Here is a 20,997-nt window from a genome sequence, read left to right on the forward strand (position 1 = left end):
TTCAAGTGCAAGATGATGTTTAACCTTCCCAGGGCACTGGACTTATTACAGCCTCTTATCTGCGCAGGACTTCACTTTAACACCCACTAACACGCCAAATGCGTGTCAATTTGATTAGTGGAACCCACTTTGGCAGGTTGTGTTTAATATATGAAGACACATCCACAGCCAAAAAGAAGGTTATGATTCAAGACATACAGGTGGGATCGATTTTAAGTGCTGTAGCATTACAGGCTTTGTGGTAGTAAACATACAGACCAATTACTGGTATATGCTATATATATAGCAGCTGAAATAAGTATTTAACACGTCACCCTTTTTCTCACTAAATATATTTCCATAAGCTGCTGTTGAGATGGAATTTTGACCAGATGCTGGGAATAATCCTCGTAATTCATACAGACAAAGAAAGTAGAACAAATATTATCAGAAATTAACCTATGGATATTAATGTGAAATGACACTATGAAAAAGTACGAAGCACAAAGAAAGGAAGGTGCAAAAATAAAAAAATGAAAAGCCAAGACTACACCTAAAATCTACTAATAATCAAGCATCAATCCGGCATCTTGTCAATGCAAATAAATATCAGCTGGTTCAATCCTAATTGGTGCCGTACAAAAAAGTTTTATTGCCAAGGTTTGAGTCAATGATGAGTAAGAGCAGACAGTTGTTTCAAGACCATCACAAACCAATTATTGCAAAACATAATAATGGTTACAGGTGCATAGCTAAACTTCATAATTTTCCGGTCAACACGGTTGGAACTGTAATACGTAAGTGGAAAACCAATCATACCACCTTAAATTGACAGTCTTATGACAGAAGACTGCAAAGAATAATCAAAACAGTTGTCCACGAGCCAAGGACCACCTGAGGTGAGCTTCAAAAAGACTTGGAATTAACAGGTACACTTGTCACGTGCAAAAGCAAAGCAAAGGTAAGCAAATGTACAATTTTGGAATTTCATACACAAAGTAATCCACTGTGCTTTTCATGATTAAAAAAAAGCATTTTTAAAAAGAAAAAACATCATATAAATATCTAAATAAAGACAAAAACTAAAATCACAATTAAAACAGAAAAAAGTGCAAGAAATGTCATTTAAAAGTGGAAATGCTCAACAAAGCATGAGAAAGACTAAGTCTTTCACCTGGACAAAAAAACCTTTACACTTGGGGCGGACATCACTTCTCTTGACAACTTATTCCCGGTACAGCCTTTGTGTGCAGCATAACTCAATTCTTCACAATGTTTACTTTGAACTTGGCAATCCACTATTTGAGTCTGTTGAGAGCAAAACCCTACTGGGTTTATATTCCATTTGCATTTCTTTCATGTAGTTAGACTCTAAAGCATTTAGTGACTTGTATACCAGTAGCAGAAATTTAAAATCAATTCTAAAGCTGCCTGGGTGTCAGTGCAAAGACTTTAAAATTGGAATTTGTTCTGGTCAAAACCCTAGCTGCAGCATTTTGAATGTGCGGCAGCTGTTGAATGCTCTTTTGTTGGAGTCCAGTTAGAAAGTTAAAAGCATTGAGTTAAAAGATTCTCTTGGTTTTATTGGCACATGCAAGCCTTCATGGTAGATATGTTCTTCAGACAGTAAAAGGCAGTTTTAGTAATTGATTTGATATGACTGTTGAAAGTCAGGTCAACAGTGAGTAATGCACTCCGTCGCCATGGTCTGTATGTATGCTAATTGCGCAAGAGTCCATTGGTGATAAGTAACTTTTGGACAAGTCAGTTTAATACGAGGAGCACATAGTCTGGTTTGATGATAATAAAATGGGACTCTGTGGACCCACAAACTTTCTTCTTATTTTGCTTTCAGCTTGTCCCGTTAGGGGTCACCACAGCGTGTCATCTTTTTCCATCTAAGCCTATCTCGTGCATCTTCCTCTCTAATACCTACTGTCCTCATGTCTTTCCTCACAACATCCATCAATCTTTTCTTTAGTCTTCCTCCCACTCGTGTGCCTGGCAGCTCCATCCTCAGCACCCTTCTACCAATATACTCACTCTCTCGCCTCCGGACATCACCAAACCATCGAAGTCTGCACTCTCGAACCTTGTCGCCAAAACATCCAATTTTTGTTGTCCCTCTAAGGAGTTTATTTCTAATCCCATCCAACTTGCTCACTCCAAGCAAGAACCTCAGAATCTTCATTTCTGGTACCTCCGGTTCTGCTTCCTGTTGTCGCTTCAGTGCCACCGTCTCTAATCCGTACATCATGGCCGGCCTCATCACTGTTTTATAAACTTTGCCCTTCGTCCTAGCAGAGACTCTTCTGTCACATAACACACAAGAGACCTTCCGCCAGCTGTTCCAACCTGCTTGGACCCATTTTTTCACTTCCTTACTACACTCACCATTTCTCTGTATTATTGACCCTAAATATTTAAAGTCGTGCATCCTTGCTATTTCTTCTACCTGTAGCCTCACTCTTCCCCCTCCACCCGTCTCATTCACGCACATATATTCTATTTCACTTTGGCTAATCTTCATTCCTCTTCTTTCCAGTGCATGTCTCCATCTTTCTAATTGTTCCTCCGCCTGCTCCCTGCTTTCACTGCACATCACAATATCGTCTGCGAACATCATGGTCCAAGGCGATTCCAGTCTAACCTCATCTGTCAGCCTATCCATTACCACAGCAAACAGGAAGGGGCTCAGAGCAGTGCAGTCCCACCTCCACCTTAAATTCCTCTGTCACACCTACGGCACAACTCACCACTGTTCTGCTACCCTCGAACATGTCCTGTACTATTCTAACATATTTCTCTGCCACACCAGGCATCCGCATGCAGTACCAAAGTTCCTCTCTTGGTACTCTGTCATAGGCTTTCTCAAGATCCACAAAGACCCAATGTAGCTCCTTCTGACCTTCTCTGTACTTTTCCATGAGAATCCTCAAGGCAAATAGTGCATCTGTGGTCCTCTTTCTAGGGATGAAACCATATTGTTGCTTGCAGATACTTACTTCTGTCCTGAGTCTAGCCTCCACTATTCTTTCCCATAACTTCATTGTGTGGCTCATCAAATGTATTCCTCTATAGTTCCCACAGCTCTGAACATCGCCTTTGTTCTTAAAAATGGGAACGAGAACACTTATCCTCCATTCTTCAGGCATTTCTCGCCCACTACTATTCTGTTAAATAAGTTGGTCAAAAACACCCCAGCCACTTCTCCAAATTGCTTCCATACCACCAACGGTATGTCATCAGGACCAACGGGCTTTTCATTTTTCATCCTTTGTAGTGCCTTTTGAACTTCCCCCTTGCTTCTCCTTTGTGGATGCCACAATACACACCACCTTTGGAGAAGAATCATCACCCTAATATCACCACACCAAAACATTTTCTTCATTTTTCTTCAATCGTGTCTTTTGAAATATATTTATTGAGAATAATGGTGACATCGTAAAAATATATTTCAGCCGCTGAATAAATGAGTTAACCCATTCCAAGTGACGTTACTCAGCCAATCAAGTCTGCAACTCAGCACCTAGATCAGAGAGACAGACGAGAGACGCAGCAGGGAAGTGAGAAAAAATTCTGTGTGGAAGTTGAATAAAAGATGCAGAAAGGGAGAGAGAGTGAAGAAAATATATAGATATAAATATATATTATTCATAAAATATATAAATAATAAAGGAAGAGTATGCTTGGAAAAAAAAATGACGCTTTCCCCAAAAATTCAAATGGAACAGCCAGAGTAATTTCATTTTATATTCTAATTTCCCCTAAATTCACACTTACGGTATTAAAAGAACATATGTGAAAGATTTATTATGAAACAAAATAAGGTTTTAAGAAAACATGGCCTCAAAAACTCTTCTATTGTTAAAAATGGTTCAATTAAAATATAGAGTTCATTGCTGTGTCCAGTAGGGCACAGGATGATGGTGATCAAACTTTATCTTCCTGGGGGTGAGATTTACGGCCTCGGATAGCCACATCTACCCCTTGCAAACCATATCGCACTGCCGCTGGTTGTGTAGAGATGCTAAAGACAAAAGGGTAAACACAAACTCATTTGTTTTTCTCAAGTTAAGTAATTTATTTTAACGTTTACTTTTGAGTTTTTATTTATTTGGTCTTATTTTGTAATGCAGCCCGACTTTTACTTATCTTTTATTTCTCATTGTTATCCCGAAAGGTGAAATTCAACTCACACTTTGTATTTGTGCACACCAGACAGAAAACAGAACCACACAGATGGAGGCGTGGAAGGAAAGATGTCAACTGTACAAAAACAACATACAACAGAAAAGAAAATTAATACATTGTCACTGTCACAGGAATAATGAATATAAGTCATTCTTGCCCATGCTACACTTTTGGGGTGAGGAGCTGGGATCAGTGTACAAGGGTATCTCAACTCTAGCCATAAAACAGACTGGCATCCCTCCAACCACTAGTTGGCTTTTAGTCCAGAGCCAAACTTGAACAGTTAGAGTTGGGGCCACAGTAGAAACAGACTAATATACTGTTTTTCTCCATTGGTTCCTTTTGTGATTTTTGGTTACACTTTCTGAACTTTACCTCCATCTCAAAATGTCTACAGGTCAATGTTACTAGACCCCTGTACTTCTTTTCCTTTCGGCTTGTCCCGTGAGGGGTCGCCACAGCGTGCCATCTTTTTCCATCTAAGCCTATCTCGTGCATCTTCCTCTCGAACACCCACTGTCCTCATGTCCTCTCTCACAACCTCAATCAACTTTTTCTTTGGTCTTCCTCTCATTCTTTTGCCTGGCAGGTCTATCCTCAGCACCCTTCTACCAATATACTCACTCTCTCGCCTCTGAACATGTCAAAACCATCTAAGTCTGCTCTCTCGAACCTTGTCTCCAAAACTTCCAACTTTGGCTGTCCCTCTAATGAGCTCATTTCTAATCCTATCCAACCTCGAGAACCTCAACATCTTCATTTCTGCCACCTCCAGTTCTGCTTCCTTTTGTTTCTTCAGTGCCACCGTCTCTAATCCGTACATCATGGCCGGCCTCACCATTGTTTTGTAAACTTTGCCCTTCACCCTAGCGGAGACTCTTCTGTCACATAGAATACCAGACACCTTCCACCCACTGTTCCACCCCGCTTGGACCCATTTCTTCACTTCCTTACCACACTCACTGTTGCTCTGTATTGTTGACCCCAAGTATTTGAAGTCGTCCACCCTCACCATCTCTTCTCCCTGTAGCTTCACTCTTCCCCCTCCACCTTTCTCATTCACGCACATATATTCTGTTTTACTTCAGCTAATCTTCATTCCTCTTCTGTCCAGTGCATGTCTCCATCTTTCTAATTGTTCCTCTGCATGCTCCCTGCTTTTACTTCATATCACAATATCATCTGGGAACTTCATAGTCCAGGGGATTCCAGACTAACCTCATCTGTCAATCTATCCATTACTACCGCAAACAGGAAGGGGCTCAGTGCGGATCCCTGATGCAGTCCCACCTCCACCTTAAATTCTTCTGTCACACTAACGGCACACCTTACCATTGTTCTGCTGCCCTCATACATGTCCTGTACTATTCTAACATATTTCCGAGTCCCGGGTAGATGGCCAAGCGGGTACCAACAAACGGGTTGGTGTACTCAGACCTACCGGGCGAAGACGCTCGGGTGCTGGAAATGCGGGGAGGTGAAACAAACTGGCCGGGATTGAAGATCGGGCGAAAAGATTCGTACTCAGGCAGCCGGTCATACAAATTAAGGTCCTCCTCGTGTCCGAAAAGTCAGAGTCCAGAAGAATATGCGGTGCCGGACAGGTCATGGTCGGGACGTATTCATAGCTCACCGGCGGAGCATATGACACGGAAGCGGAGGACGTCATGGGGCCTACCCGGATGGGACAGGCTTGGACTTCCGGCAGTCGGTCTACCTTGCATCGGTCCCGGCGATGCCGAGTCTTTCCTGCTGGGTCCTGTTTTGGCCAGATCGTTCTGTCACGATCCATCGGAACGGAGGTAGGATCCAAATGCAGGAGGACACGGAAGAGCAAGGTAGTTCGGAGAAAAACATTTATTATTAGAAGGTCGGGGATCGGGCAGGCAGTCAGGTGCAGCAGCGGTAGTTGGGACGTCGGGCGAAGAGCCGGTGAGAGGGCCGGCAGGAGTCGGTACACGGAAGATCGATCAAGGCAGGCAGAAGTGTCAAAGGAGTCAGGCTTACGGGGTCAGTCGGAGAACAGGCGAAGGTCGGTACACACGGGTTGACGATCAGGGATACGAGAGTGCTGGAACGGGACATGAACCTCAACGATCTGGCGGATCACCAGTCGTCATCGGGGTCCTATATATACACGGGATAATCAGCCCGCATGAGGCGCAGGTGTGTGCCTCCCAATTAGCGCGAGCACGCGGGCGGGCACCCGCACAGCCCGGGCTGGAGCAGCAGGATCGTGACGCCATCCAATGTTGTCGAGCTACACTCTCCCCCACCACGACCTTACGATCAGTAACATCCTTCAGTTTACATTGTCTCCACAAAATATAATCCACCTGCGTGTTTCTACCTCCGCTCTTGTAGGTCACTATATGTTCCTGTCTCTTCTGGAAATAAGTGTTCAGCACTGCCAATTCCATCTTTTTTGTGAAGCTCACCACCATCCGACCCTGAAAGTTCCTTTGCTGAATGCCATACTTACCCATCACTTCTTCATCGCCCCTGTTTCCTTCCTGAGACTCCATGCCACAGGCACAGCAATTGTTGGACATTCCTGTCATTGTTTTTGGATTCACAATGGTGTGAATTAACTTGCTTGCGTCCACAGGTACACACCCCTGGGTTTCTTTCACTGGGTGTGGGACCATTCACTTGTTGCAAAAAAAGACAACCAAAACTAATGTATAGGAGAATTGTATGTTTATTCCCCCATTTATATTCTGGTTCTACAGACTTCTATAGATCACTTAGTCATTCCCACCACATTGCAGTTGTATTGCCAGGTTCACAATGCTTATCTTGCATGCTTCTTCTCCTATCCTTGTCCTGTCCTATCTTGTTCCATCCTTCCCACACAGGGTGTAGCACTACAGTCTCATGCGACATCCATATTTTTTTCCTTAATTTAGATATGTAATGATTTAATTTTGTCATTCTGTTTACAGTTAGCACTTTGTCTCTCTCCCCCCTGTAGAAATTCTGTTCTGATCGACTGATTGACTCTGATCCTTAATAAATTTCAATACTGAGAAATCACAGAGGAAGATTAAAACTAAACTGTGACACAATAAAACTGTTCCCGCATTAAAGGGATGCAGATTACCCATTTCGCTTGATCTAACAGCCGAATAGGACAATAAAAAAAAAAAAAAAAAGAAGAGCGATAGTTGGCTAACATCAAAATAGGTCCGTAATATGCCTCGGAGCACTCAGTCTGGGACAAGGGGATCAATGCCGCTTTAGCATTAGCTTGTCAATATGTTTTATGTTTACTCCCTGGAACAAAAATAAATAAACAAATGAATACATTTACCACTAGTCCAACACTAAAACATTGAAAATTACATTAGATTATAATGTATTCATTTGGTATGTACAATTTCTTGGACATCAGTTGCTTATTTCCACATGCAGCAATTACACAGTGGTTTGTATATATATATATTTTTTTTTTTTGTCATTTGTCATTCCTTTGTACAGTTTTAGATCTGCATCTGACAGAAACCTAAATACAAATCTGAATTTACTTTTATAGGAATAAAAGTTTTGGAACAGGTAAACTTAGAGTCCATTTAGTTGGAAATCATTTGTAAATAAAAATTGCACCAAGCCTGTAATGTTATGATCTGTGCCCTGCAGTTCCTCCTTTGGAGCTATAGTGGTACTTTGTGCCTTGCCTCTCTCTTCCTCCTTCTCTCTCCCCAGCAATCAGCATCAGATTGGCTGTGAACTTGTCTTCAATCAGTACTCATCGATCAGAATCTGAATCAGCTGTAATGGCCAAGTGTGTAAAACACACAAGGAATTTTTTCTCCGGCAGTCGATGCTGCCCTGGTACAACATTCAGAACGAAGAACAACAAAGTAACAACAACAAAGAACAAGAGACATTTCAGTTTATAGGAACTATTGCTGATAAGAGTCAGAGATGCATGAGATGTAAAGTCTTCTTCATTTAGAACAGGTAAGAGATCAACAATGCCTGCATATAAGCCTGCAAGACCCAGGATTGCACCACCAGAATATTATCACTCAGTTGTGGTAGACAGGCTGACTCTCGCACTCTTGTTGCAAGTTACTCAACTTCGTCCAATGGCACTAACCGCCTTGAGTTCAAACTCTGTGTTCTCTTGGGTTAAACTCTGGAGATTAGAAGAAATCCTTCAATTTATTTACTCTATTAAACTTTGTTGTTTGGTGGTGTGTTGACTTCCACATTGATGACGCATCTCATAATCAGTGTGTTTGTATCTTTTTCCAAGTTTCTAAGGATAAAATGCTGCTGTAGACTTTTGAGGTTTTTTTCGTTTTGCTGCTTCAATCATGTGCTTCATCAATCAAAGATGAATGACCACATGCCAGAAGAAATCATGCCAACCCAATCCATTATATTATCTCAATGAGTTTCATGACTGAGCTTATACAGTGAAGAAAATAAGTATTTGAACACCCTGCTATATTGCAAGTTATCCCTCTTAGAAATCAACGAGTGTCTGAAATGTTCATCGTCGGTGCGTGTTCACTGTGAGAGAGATCATCTAAAAAGAAAAATCCAGAAATCACAATGCAGTCACTCACATTTAAAAAATGTAGGGTGGGGTCAGTCATGCTCACAGATAAAGTTGCGGGTGTGATTAGGGATGGAATCTCAAGACCTTAAAATAACTTAATGGATTAATAGAACATAACTGTAAATTAAAAATAAAATAAACAAATACATAATTAAAATAGAAAACTAAAATTTCAAACTCAGAAATGGTGATTTCCAATTTCAACTGATAATTAGTAGAACATGATATAAAACGGTATTTACAATTTTTCATCAATAAAAATTCTTGATCTGACAAACTTTATCTAAAGATAAGTGAAATGCACTGGACTGTCAAGGAATGAACACGAACGGCCTATACCCGCTATGTTTTGAAAATATTGAAAGTTTTGTTCAACTTAATTGGCGTTAGTGGCAACAAGCTAGCAATACATTGTAAAAAACATTCCTGTCGACAATCGTGATGTATTGTTATAATCTAGCATAATTTATGGCGGTTTCTATTGTCAATCTGTTAATGAAAGCTAGCAGTAGATGAGCGATATCTTCCTAAAGCATGTAGAGGGCAAAAGTTTTCAACTTCAAGATAACGTGTATCACAGGAAAATGACCATTAGAACTTAGATCAAGTCAAAGCAAATCACAATCTCATATGTATTAAAGTTAGCGGGGTAGATGGGGCGGGGCATGGCTCACGCGCGCTACGTCGCAACTGCTGTAAATAGGAGGCTGGCTTGCTTGAACACACCTTTATGTGCGTACGCTGGACGTTTTGGCCACACCTGAATCAAGCGACAACATGGATGATAGTCGAACGTCTTTTTAAAAAAAAATTTGGGGCATGCCGTCACACAATCAACCAAAACTGCCTCGCAATCGACACATTGAGCACCCCTGGTGGAACTGAATTTCCTTTGACATGGCTCAATGTGTTGAAGACTTTCAACGTAAATGCGCTCGCAGTACATGAAGAAGCTCTGAACATCTGCTTTTGGCATCACTTCTGGACATACTCAGTACAGTTCACTGTAAAACTGAATTACTGCTTGCATAATATCTTTAGCAATGCATGTTAAACGCTAAATGATGCTCCCAAACAGTTTTAAATAAGGTTAATGTTATATTGCATACACCCACTCACTTATAAAGATTACAATGATATTGCCCGTGATCTATCCAAGTAAAAAGTACTCACCCTGCTTTACATGCGCAGGTGCCTGCACTCCGGTTCCCTCCCACATCCCAAAAACATGCATTAATTGGAGACTCTAAATTGCCCCTCGGTGTGATTGTGCACGCAACTGTTGTCTGTCTCCTGCGATTGGCTGGCAACCAGTTCAGGGTGTACCCCACCACCTGCCCGATGACAGTTGTGATTGTCTCCAGCATTCCTGCGATACTCATAAGGATAAGTGGCTCACAAATCTTCGGGAGTAAACTTTATGATAACTCGACAGTCATCATGAAAAAATAAAAATCAGAGACACTAAGGAGATTTTAGTTTTTTCCTTTAGTTTTTTTTTCCTACCACATTCCAGAAACATGCAACATTGATTGGACACTCTAAATTGCCCCAAGGTGTAATTGTGAGTGTGACTGTTGTCTGTCTCAATGATCCCTGCGATTGGCTGGCAACCAGCTCAAGGTGTATGCCGCCTCCTGCCCGTTGACAGCTGGAATAAGCTCCAGCACTCCCCGCGACCCTCTTGAGGATAAGCTGCAAAGAAAATGGATGGATGGATAGTCAAATAATACTCGTGAATAATTCCCAGCAGAAATCTTCTACCTGGACCTTGACTCTTTACTTCTGCACTACGATGAGGAAAACAAAATCTCGACTTTACACTTCTACCAATGCATCTGACAAGGAAGGGAATAGAACCATTTTCCTGTCTTAAAATGATCTTCCTTGTGAGAATGTGCACTGCATATGTGTATATAAGTACTTGCGTAATTTATTATTGTTTTATATTTTCACAGCAGTGCAACTACCAGATAGTATTTGAAGGCTAATCATTATTAGACTTTAACTTTTGCTTCATCTCCACTTACACAAATCAGATTATATACACAAAACAGATTCGAGCCATATTTAGTAGCTTTCAATTATAACATCCTATTCATTGCCTTGTATGTTATGTGCAGAGCTGAATATCACATCTACTGCAATGAACTAGGTCATTTTGGCTTGTCTGATTGCCATCCCCGATCTCCTGCTCACAAACACACGTATTCCGTTTCCTCCCGGTGCAACTTTTTCCATAGACCCCAGGAGAGCTACAGTCCAGCTGGCATTCTGCCCAGAAATGCATTCACCCACTTAGACCACCGCCCCAGGGAGTGGACAAAAATTAATCACAAATATATCCAGGTCAGCATGAAACACTGGGAGTGATGGAGGCACAATACTGATTCACACAGAAAGTGGATATTGAATACACTGGATCCCTCAATTATGGGACAGCGGTTTAGCCCTAATATGGTCAGAGTTCAACAGATGAAAAAATGGCACCTACCTGAGTGGTTGCTCACCACCGGAGCGGCTGCAGTCAATTAAGCATGAAGTAGGGGAAGACGAGGGAAACGTGCCAGCCAGCCTGCAAGTTAAATTCTGACAACAAGGATTATAAATAATGCTCTTGTCAATTCACCTTGCAAATTTACTCTCTCTGCCCAGGAAAGTGGTCCTGGTTCATCTTCTCCTAAAGTCCAGTCAAGACTTTGAACGTTCCACCATCCTGTGCTTCAAAGAAACATTGTGAACACAGGAACGGATGGAACTGATGGCATGATAATGCTTCCCAACTTCCAACTTCACAAAGGGTACAGTGACAGGGAGCTATTGGGGAGGACGAAATGTGGCTTCATATGCTTCTATCCATCCATCCATTTTCTTCGCCGCTTATCCACACGAGGGTCGCGGGTAGTGTTGGAGCCTATCCCAGCTGTCAACGGGCAGGAGCTGGGGCACACCCTGAACTGGTTGCCAGCCATCGCAGGGCACATTGAGACAAACAGCCGCACTCATAATCACACCTAGGGGCAATTTAGAGTGTCCAATTAATGTTGCATGTTTTTGGGATGTGGGAGGAAACCAGAGTGCCCGGAGGAAACCCACGCAGGCACAGGGAGAACATGCAAACTCCAAACAGATGAACCCGGGACCTCAGAACTGTGATGGCAACGCTTTACCAGCTGATCCACCATGTCGCCCAAAGGCTTCTATTTCAATGAAAAATTGTGTAATGATTTTCTGTTTTTCTACTGTAAGTCATTCTACCGTGCAAATTTGCGTCATTCATACTCACCCCCTAGGCCAGGGGTCTCAAAGTCAATTTACCCCGGGCCCACTGGAGGCAGAGACCGTCTGAGGCTGGGCCGCAGCCTCGCCACACATGCACTCACGGCCAATTTCAATTAGAAATTTAAAAGAAAATTCAATATTATCAAAGTCTTTAAAAAAGGTAAAACACATCAAGATAAACTAGGAGGCAGCATGGTAGCGCAACTGGTTGGACCGTTGGCCTCACACTTCTGTGTGGATTTTGCATGTTCTCCCCGTTCCTGCGTGGGTTTTCTCTGGGCACTCCTGTTCCCTCCCACATCCCCAAAAACATTCATTAATTAGGGACTCTATATTGGCCTAACATGTGATTGTAAGTGCGACTGTTGTCTGTCTCTATGTGCCCTGCGACCAGTTGAGATTCTTGCCCAATGACACTCGGGATTGGCCCAAGCATTACTGCGACCCTGGTGAGGATAAGCGGCTCGGAAAAGTAATGACTGAAAAAAGATAAAGATGCTTGAGTCAACAAGTTGTGTACAAAAGTACTAGTAACACGCTACATGGCAACGCTGCTGTAATCACTTAGAAAAATATTTCTCTGCTTGCACGTGCCCGAAAGCCATATACCCCACCATGATTGGGTGGCTTTGCACACAACACTGTAAAAGTGCCATTCATGTAAAACTCGAGGGCCACACTAACAATGAATTTTCATGTTAAGGTGGGGGCCGCAAAATATGATCTCGCAGGCTCCAAATGGCCCGCGGGCTGCCAGTTTGAGAACTCTGCCCGAGGCTATGCATGAAACGCAGTACTGCAAATGCTGCCTGACAAAGTGAACAAACTTGAACAAAAACACCAATATTCACACTTCATTATTTTCGAGGACTTTAACTCAGCAAAACGCACCCACAAACTCCCTAAATACCAGCAGCACATTGACTGCCCCACAGAGAAAACAATGTTCTCTGATGTACCAACCTAAAGGATTTATACCGTGCTACTCCCAGTATCACTTTGATCACTGCTTAATTGACCCCTCCGTACAGGGCACTTAACCACGCCTCCTGAAGTGACGTCACGCCACGTGCGCTGACGTAAGACAAACAATTAGTAAAAATGGCAAATACAATACAATACAATACATTCTGAACTGAGACAGACTCCATGCTTCTGATTTCATTCAAATCAACGATATATTATAGATTCTAAATACAATACATTCTTAACTGAGAGAGACGCCATGCTTCTGATTTCATTCAATCATTCACACGTAGCAATGTTATGCTAGCGAAGAACGTCTCATTCATTTATACGAGACGTGTATTAAAAATCAAATATAGGGCATATCTTCGTGCAAACACAGTCTGGTTAAGCTTCTGGCCGCGAGCCGGCAACAAAGCGACACGTTTGTGCAGTCCGATCATCGCTAAATATCACTCAACAAAGAATAAGTGTGTCAATCGTTCACACGTAGCAATGTTATGCTAGCGAAGAACATCTCATTCATTCATACGAGACGTGTATTAAAAATCAAATATAGGGCATATCTTCGTGCAGACACAGTCTGGTTGAGCTTCGGCCGCGAGCCGGCAAGAAAGCGACACGTTTGTGCAGTCGGATCATCACTAAATATCGCTCAACAAAGAATAAGTGTGTCAATCGTTCACACGTAGCAATGTTATGCTAGCGAAGAACATCTCATTCATTCATACGAGACGTGTATTAAAAATCAAATATAGGGCATATCTTCGTGCAGACACAGTCTGGTTCAGCTTCGGCCGCGAGCCGGCAAGGAAGCGACACGTTTGTGCAGTCCGATCATCGCTAAATATCGCTCAACAAAGAATAAGCGTGTCAATCGTTCACACGCAGCAGTGTTATGCTAGCGAAGAACGTCTCATTCATTTATACGAGACGTGTATTGAAAATCAAATATAGGGCATACCTTCGTGCAAACACAGTCCGGTTTACTGTAGCCGTGTAGCCGCGAACAAAGGAACACGTTTGTGCAGTCGGATCATCACTAAATATCTCTCAACAAAGAATAAGTGTGTCAATCGTTCACACGTAGCAATGTTATGCTGGCGAAGAACTTCAAATTCATTCATACGAGACATGTATTGAAAATCAAATATAAGGCATACCTTCGTGCAAACATATCTGTTCCGGTTGATATTAGATGGATTTAGTTGATGATGCGGTCTTCCACAAAGTTTGATCCATCGAAGGCATTTTTCGGACTGGGTCTTCGGTTTTGGAAAGGGTACGAATCGAACTCCACCAACTAGCCTTTCAGGATACCTGTCGTCACTATTACAAAGTCCGTGACTACACCTCTTAACCATATTTTTTGTTAAATAACCCAAATACGCGATAAAATGCTAACAAAACCTATACTGAACCATGCAATGTTGTCTGAGAAAATGGCGGGAGCAAAAGGGGGCGTGGTTTATGCAGATCTCTGCCCTCTGATTGGTCAGTGACGCGGATTGTGCAATATCCACGGAGGGGTCAATTCACTAAATACCAACATACAGGCACAAACTTAAACATGCAAAGTGCTTAAAACAGTCAAGAAGTGGCCCAATAAATCAAAGATGAACGACAACACTGCTTAGACTGTACAGATTGGCGTGTCTTCAAAACTTCAACTGGTGGGTCAAGATGAATAAAGCAAAGACATTTCACATGTTCAACAACAAAAAGCCGTGGTTCACTGCCAAACTTTACAAGGCTAATTAAGATGCCTATTGGGTGGGGCCAGAGACCTTTCCAATCGGGCCCAAAGGAAATTAACATTACAAAGAGAAATTATGGAGAAAAGATGTAAAACCTGTTTACTACTGATTATTCTGCGTCACTCTGGTATGGATTAAAGTTGCTAACCAACTACAAGTGGCCATTGCCCTGCGTGGAGAACAATAAAAGACTGGCTGATGATTTGGGGTCAAATTGAAAGGATACTTTCAAACCACTAAAGCACCCAGCCAAACACACACACAGACACACACACATGATGACAAACATTATATATATGACTCCCCCTTCTGCGTTGGCCATCCCCAAACAGGATGTGAGACATATCTTCGAACAGCAAAAGATAAACAAAGCAGCGGGCCCATCGTCTGTTACCTAGAAATATGCGTGGATCAGCTCACTCCAGTTTTCAGAAAGATTTTCAAATGATCTCTGCAACTGTGTGAAGTACCAACCTGTTTAGAACACGGCACCATCATCTCGATCCCAAAGAAACTTGCAATCTCGGTCTGAATGACTATAGGCCTGTCGTCCTGACATATGTGGTCAGGAAATCATTTTGAACGGGTCATGCTTGACCACCTCAAGAACATCACAAGATCCCTGCTGGATCCCCTGCAGTTTGGCTGTTGAGCAAACAGTTATGTGGATAACACAGTCAACAAGGGGCTGGACTTCCCAGAACAGACATGGGCAAACTACGGCCATAAATGGCTCGTGGGGCTTTTCAAGACAGCCCCTGAACTTGTCCAAAAAAAAAAAAAAATCTAAATCTAAACCGTTCTATAATTTAATCTCGTCTCGGCAATGCCCAACATGTCGCAGTGCAGCATACTGAAGTAGTTTTTCTACACAAAAGAAATTGGGTCTTGTCAACCCACACTCAACTTGGCTCTGCCAAGTTTATAATGAACCCATCCATCCATCCATCCATCCATCCATCCATCCATTTTCTTCGCCGCTTATCCACACGAGGGTCGCGGGTAGTGTTGGAGCCTATCCCAGCTGTCAACGGGCAGGAGGCAGGGTACACCCTGAACTGGTTGCCAGCTGATCGCAGGGCACATTGAGACAAACAGCTGCACTCACCATCACACCTAGGGGCAATTTAGAGTGTCCAATTAATGTTGCATCTTTTTGGAATGTGGGAGGAAACAGGAGTGCCTGAAGGAAACCCACACAGGCACAGGGAGAACATGCAAACTCCACACAGGCATTTTCGGAATTGAACCTGGGACCTCAGAACTGTGAGGCCAACGTTTTACCAGCTGAGTTATAACAAACCACCCAATCAAATTCCTTTATTTGCTGTGCCGTATCCTTTGTGGATGACATCTCTCTTCGGCGGCGAACAGGCTCAATCTCTGGTACTGCTTTAACGTCCACTCTGACCCTTGCTTCTTTCAGGTCTATTTTCCCTTGTATAAAAATCATCTTCTTCTTCTTCTAGTGCATCCTCCTCTCACCCACTGTCCTCATGTCCTCCCTCACAACATCCATCAACCTTTTCTTTGGTCTTCCTCTCGCTCGCGTGCCTGGCAGCTACATCCTCAGCACCCTTCTACCAATATACTCACTCTCTCGTCTCTGAACATGTCCAAACCATCGAAGTCTGCTCTCTTTAACTTTGTCTCCAAAACATCCAACTTTGGCTGTCCCTCTAATGAGCTCATTTCTAATTCCATCCATCCTGTTCACTCCCAGAGAGAACCTTAACATCTTCATTTCTGCCACCTCCAGCTCTGCTTCCTGTTGTATCATCAGTGCCAACGTCTCTATTTCTTACATCACTTTGGGCCTCAACTCTGTTTTATAAACTTTGCCCTTCATCCTAGGAGAGACTCTTCTGTCACATAAGACACCAGACAGACCAGACACCTCTATAGTTTCCACAGCTCTGAACATCACCTTTGTTTTCAAAAATGGGGACTAGCACACTTCTCCTCCATTCTTCTGGCATCTTCAATCCTGCTCGTATTCTATTGAATAAGTTGGTCAAAAGATCCTCCTGTCTATCGAGAGCCCGTCTCACCACTTTCCAGAAGGCCGCACACTATTCTTCCTTTCTCAGCTTCCACCACGTCGTTCTCTGCTCTACGTTTGTCTTCTTATTTTCCTCCCCACCACCAGAGTCATTCTCCACATCACCATCCTATGCTGTCAAGCTACACTCTCCCCTACCACTACGTTACAGTCAGTAACCTCCTTCAGATTAGATTGTCTCCACAAAATATAATCCACCTGCGTGCTTCTACCTCCGCTCTTGTAGGTCACTATATGTTCCTCCCTCTTCTGGAAATAAGTGTTCACTACAGCCATCTCCATCCTTTTTGCAAAGTCCACCACCATCTGCCCTTCAAAGTTCCTTTCCTGGATGCCGTACTTACCCATCACTTCTTCATCGCCCCTGTTTCCTTTACCAATATGTCCATTACAATCTGCACCAATCACAACTCTCTCGCTGTCTGGGATGCTCAGAACTACTTCATCTCGTTCAGTGTTTTTTAACCGCTTTGCCGTGGCACACTGGTGAGCCGCAAAATATAGTCAGGTGTGGTGTGGGAAATTATCAACGTGTGTGCCTGTGCAGTCTAGCGCCTGGCAGAGTAATCATGTAGTTGCCTACTCTTCCATACCAGTAGGTGGCAGCACCAGGTAGCTAATTGCCTTGTCCTTGGAGACAAGCGAATTAGTGACTCGTGGATGCAACGGCAGGTGGCGTTGACGGTGGTATTGTGGGTAGTGGGACGACGGTGTAAGTGATGGATAAGTTTTTGAAGAGGAAAACTGACTCTGAACTGGACCCTGGATAAAATCCAGACCCAGATGAAGGCCTTAGTTTTACCGGAGATGCAACGGCACCGACTTCGTTGTGCTTGGTATGTCGTGAAAAGCTCTCCAACAGTGCTAAGGTCCCAAGTAAGCTTAAACACCATCTCCAAACGAAACACCTGTGAAAAGTCACATATTTGCATCTTTGGGTGAGGAAATGGGAGCGGAGCATAAAGCCTTGCTGTTTCATACGGAGGTCCGGTGGTTGTCGCGCAGCAAGGTGCTGGCCTGTGTATATGAGCTGTGAGAGGAACTTAAAGCCCAAGTGTCATCCCTATAAACATTCTAAAATAGATATTATAATGAAAAATACATATTCTTCACTTCAATGTCCATACGAAAAAATTTATGTGAGCAGAGAGCGCATCATCCAGGCGCAAAGTTGCAGAAGTGTCATTCTACGACATCCAAGTGGTCGCCATATTGGCTGCATCCTCCGTCCGTGACGTCACCCGGACATTCGCCAATGAAAACACGCGGTGCACCCTAACTATGGGAGACAAACGCGCCCCTTCTGACACGGAAGCTCTTTTTGAAAGGAGAACACCACACAACCGAGTGAAGTTACCGGGGCAATATTACACTATTGTTTCCAGTCCTCGGGGCAATATTACACTATTGATTCGAGCCATATTCAGATGATATGCGACCACGGCCAAACCCCATCCCCGTCTGATCCACTTTCGCGGTGCTGCTTTTAGGGGGTTGTTCATAGCCGCCGCAGTATGCAATGAATGCCGTCGAGCCGGGGTGCTGTACTGCGTGCATGGGGCTGCGTGAGGCATTCTTGGCTGGGTTTTTCTGATTTGCCGGCGTCCGCGCAGCAGCCCGACGCCGTCCGACGCGCACATCTACATATTTCGTATGTGGATCTTTTATTACGGTATGAGAGACGGATTACGTGGTCTGCCCCAAACTATTATTTTTTTTTTAGTAGCTGTATACACACCTTCCTGTCATTTGGAGCCCACGAAGCTCTCGTCATCTGCACTTGTGCAATCCATTTTTCACAACAAACCGGGTCTCTTGCAAACTTGTGAAGGGTAAATCTATCCTCCCGAGTGTTCAAGCAATGTCCAGCAATGCAATGAGCCAGCATTTTGGCTAACACGAAGGAACAACGAGCTACCTTCCCGGAGGTAAAACTAATGGAAACAAACACTGGAAACAAATGCTTCTTCTCGAAAACAAATCCCTCGAGAGGATTTTCATGGCGGGAATTACAAAAAGCTCTATATGTCATGTTTTATGGTGAAAAAACGCATGGGCCCATATTGGCTGACGTTTTTTCATTAATAACATACGAAAAATCATCCATTTCATGACGGTAGCCCTTTAAAGTGTTTCTGACAATTGAGGGGTCTGATTACGCAAAGCTGCTTGCAAATGGTTGGTGGTGTGCAAGGCTGGCATACCTGGCAGATATTTTCATCACCTGAATGAACTGAACACACGAATGCAAGGCCGAAATGAAAACCTGCTTACAAGTACAGATCAAATAAATGGATTCAAAAGTGCAACTCTGGCAGCAACATGTGGAATGTGGCAATCTTAGAATGTTCCCACTCAGCAAGAAATGGCAACATGTTAATACTGCTGCACTGTGTGAGATAATAGTTCAACATTTGAAAACTCTTGAGGAGAAGATGTCATTTTATTTCTCTTCAGCCTCCACAGAGTGCCTTGCCTGGGTTAGGGACCCATTCAGATTGGCATCAGCTGTTGGAAGGGACATGACTTTACAGGAACAGGAGGAACTAACTGAACTGAGACGAGATCGTGGTCTCAAGCTAAGTTTTGCAAACCTCACTTTGGACAGTTTTTGGTTGGCAGCTCCCAATGAGTTCCCCATGCTGGCTAACAAAGCTGTTTTGACGTTGCACCCATTTTCCACAACTTACCTGTGTGAGGTGAAATTTTCAAGTCTGACTGCTGTAAAAACTAAAAGCAGAGAAAGACTGTGAACTGTGGAGGATGAGTCTTGCATCGATTCCTGCCAGGATATCATCTCTGTGTTCATCCAAACAGACCCAGGTTTTACACTGAGTGAGCATCGATATGAAAGATGACAAAATACTTTTTTCTTTGTGTTTATTAGATTCCTATTTTTAATTCAAGACATTATAATATAGCATCATTCTTCAAATGTTAAACAAAAAGCTTATATTAATAATATCACACTTATCTTGTTACAATAAGCTGTCTTCCGCATTTTCAGCTGGTTTCAATGAAAGAAACGTGCCTTGGCTCAAAAAAGGTTGAAAAACACTGATCGAGTTCCTTCCAGAATTTCACTTTCACCTCTAGGTCACATCCTACCTGTGGGGCATAACCACTAATCACATTATACATAACACCCTCAATTTCAAGTTTCAGGCTCATCACTCAATCTGATCCTCTTTTCACGTCCAAGACATTCTTAGCCAGCTCTTTTAAAATAACCCTTACTCCATTTCTCTTCCCATCTACTCCATGGTAAAATAATTAAACCCTGCTCCTAAACGTCTAGCCTTACTACCTTTCCACCTGCTCTCTTGGATGCACAATATACCAACCTTTCTGCTAATCATCATGTCAACCAACTCCTGAGCTTTTCCGTTCCCATCAACATTCAAAGTCCCTACACTCAGTTGTAGGCTCTGTGCATTCCTCTTCTTCTTCTGCCAACGCATCTGTTTTCCCTTTCTTCTTTCCCTTTGACCCACATAAGATGAATTTCCACCAACGCCCTGTAGGTCAGCGGTGCCGGAGCCAGTTAACCTGTATAGTTTACCTGGGTTACGACCGATCCGGTATGGGATTCTTGAGATTTCCCACATATAAAAATAATGATCTTTAATTCACTTTCATTTACATATTCCCATTTGAGCTCTACTGTGAAATTGAGCAGACTAAAGAGAAGGAAATATGGAATATATGGAAGGAATATTTTTTCATAGAAGTCAGATCAAAAGCTACATATAATACCTTCTGATAGCATATGTCTGATATGTCAAGAACCTGTTGAGTTTTTCAAAGAATGCAGAATCAACTGTCACTTGCTGTCAAGATCCAGCAACACGGGGACGGACCCAAATGCAGGACTTCCAGGCAATGACATAATAATCAGAGTAGCTTTATTCCAGAAATAAGTCAACACCTAGTGTAGCAGTCCGACAATGCAGAGACACAAAAACGCTAGACTAAAGGCCTTATCCAAAAACACGAAACAAAAACGCTAGACTAAAGGCCTTATCCAAAAACACGAAACAAGGTCCGATGAATGGAACAAACCAAGAAACTTGACAAGACTTGGACAAACTAAAAGGGCACAGACTCGCTGTGACAAAGATAGCTCTACACCAAACTTGCGCTCAATAGCGGAGAATCCAACATGCAGTAAATGCACCGCAACAAAC

The 20,997-nt window shown here is 42.9% G+C and overlaps 1 protein-coding gene across 4 annotated transcripts in view; it reads right to left on the minus strand.

Moving 5' to 3' along the window:
* The window catches only part of zc3h12b (zinc finger CCCH-type containing 12B), a 62,697-nt gene that overhangs the window by 5,783 nt on the left and 35,917 nt on the right, over positions 1-20,997 (minus strand). Inside the window, exons 8-9 of one of the 4 annotated variants that reach the window (XR_009792533.1) lie at positions 11,238-11,332; positions 621-8,004 (exon numbers count right to left, since the gene is read on the minus strand). The exons of 1 other annotated variant lie outside the window; for it this stretch is intronic. Coding sequence is in view for 2 of the 3 variants with exons in the window: in XM_061803782.1 (XP_061659766.1) it covers positions 7,915-7,999 (85 nt within the window). In the remaining variant the exon portion in view is untranslated. Of the gene's footprint in view, positions 1-620; positions 8,005-11,237; positions 11,333-20,997 lie in introns of those variants that run through there. 2 more of the 4 variants (XM_061803787.1, XM_061803782.1) reach the window with 2 other exon arrangements.

Source organism: Syngnathoides biaculeatus, chromosome 18 (assembly GCF_019802595.1).
Source record: "Syngnathoides biaculeatus isolate LvHL_M chromosome 18, ASM1980259v1, whole genome shotgun sequence".
Classification (NCBI taxonomy): Eukaryota; Metazoa; Chordata; class Actinopteri; order Syngnathiformes; family Syngnathidae; genus Syngnathoides; species Syngnathoides biaculeatus.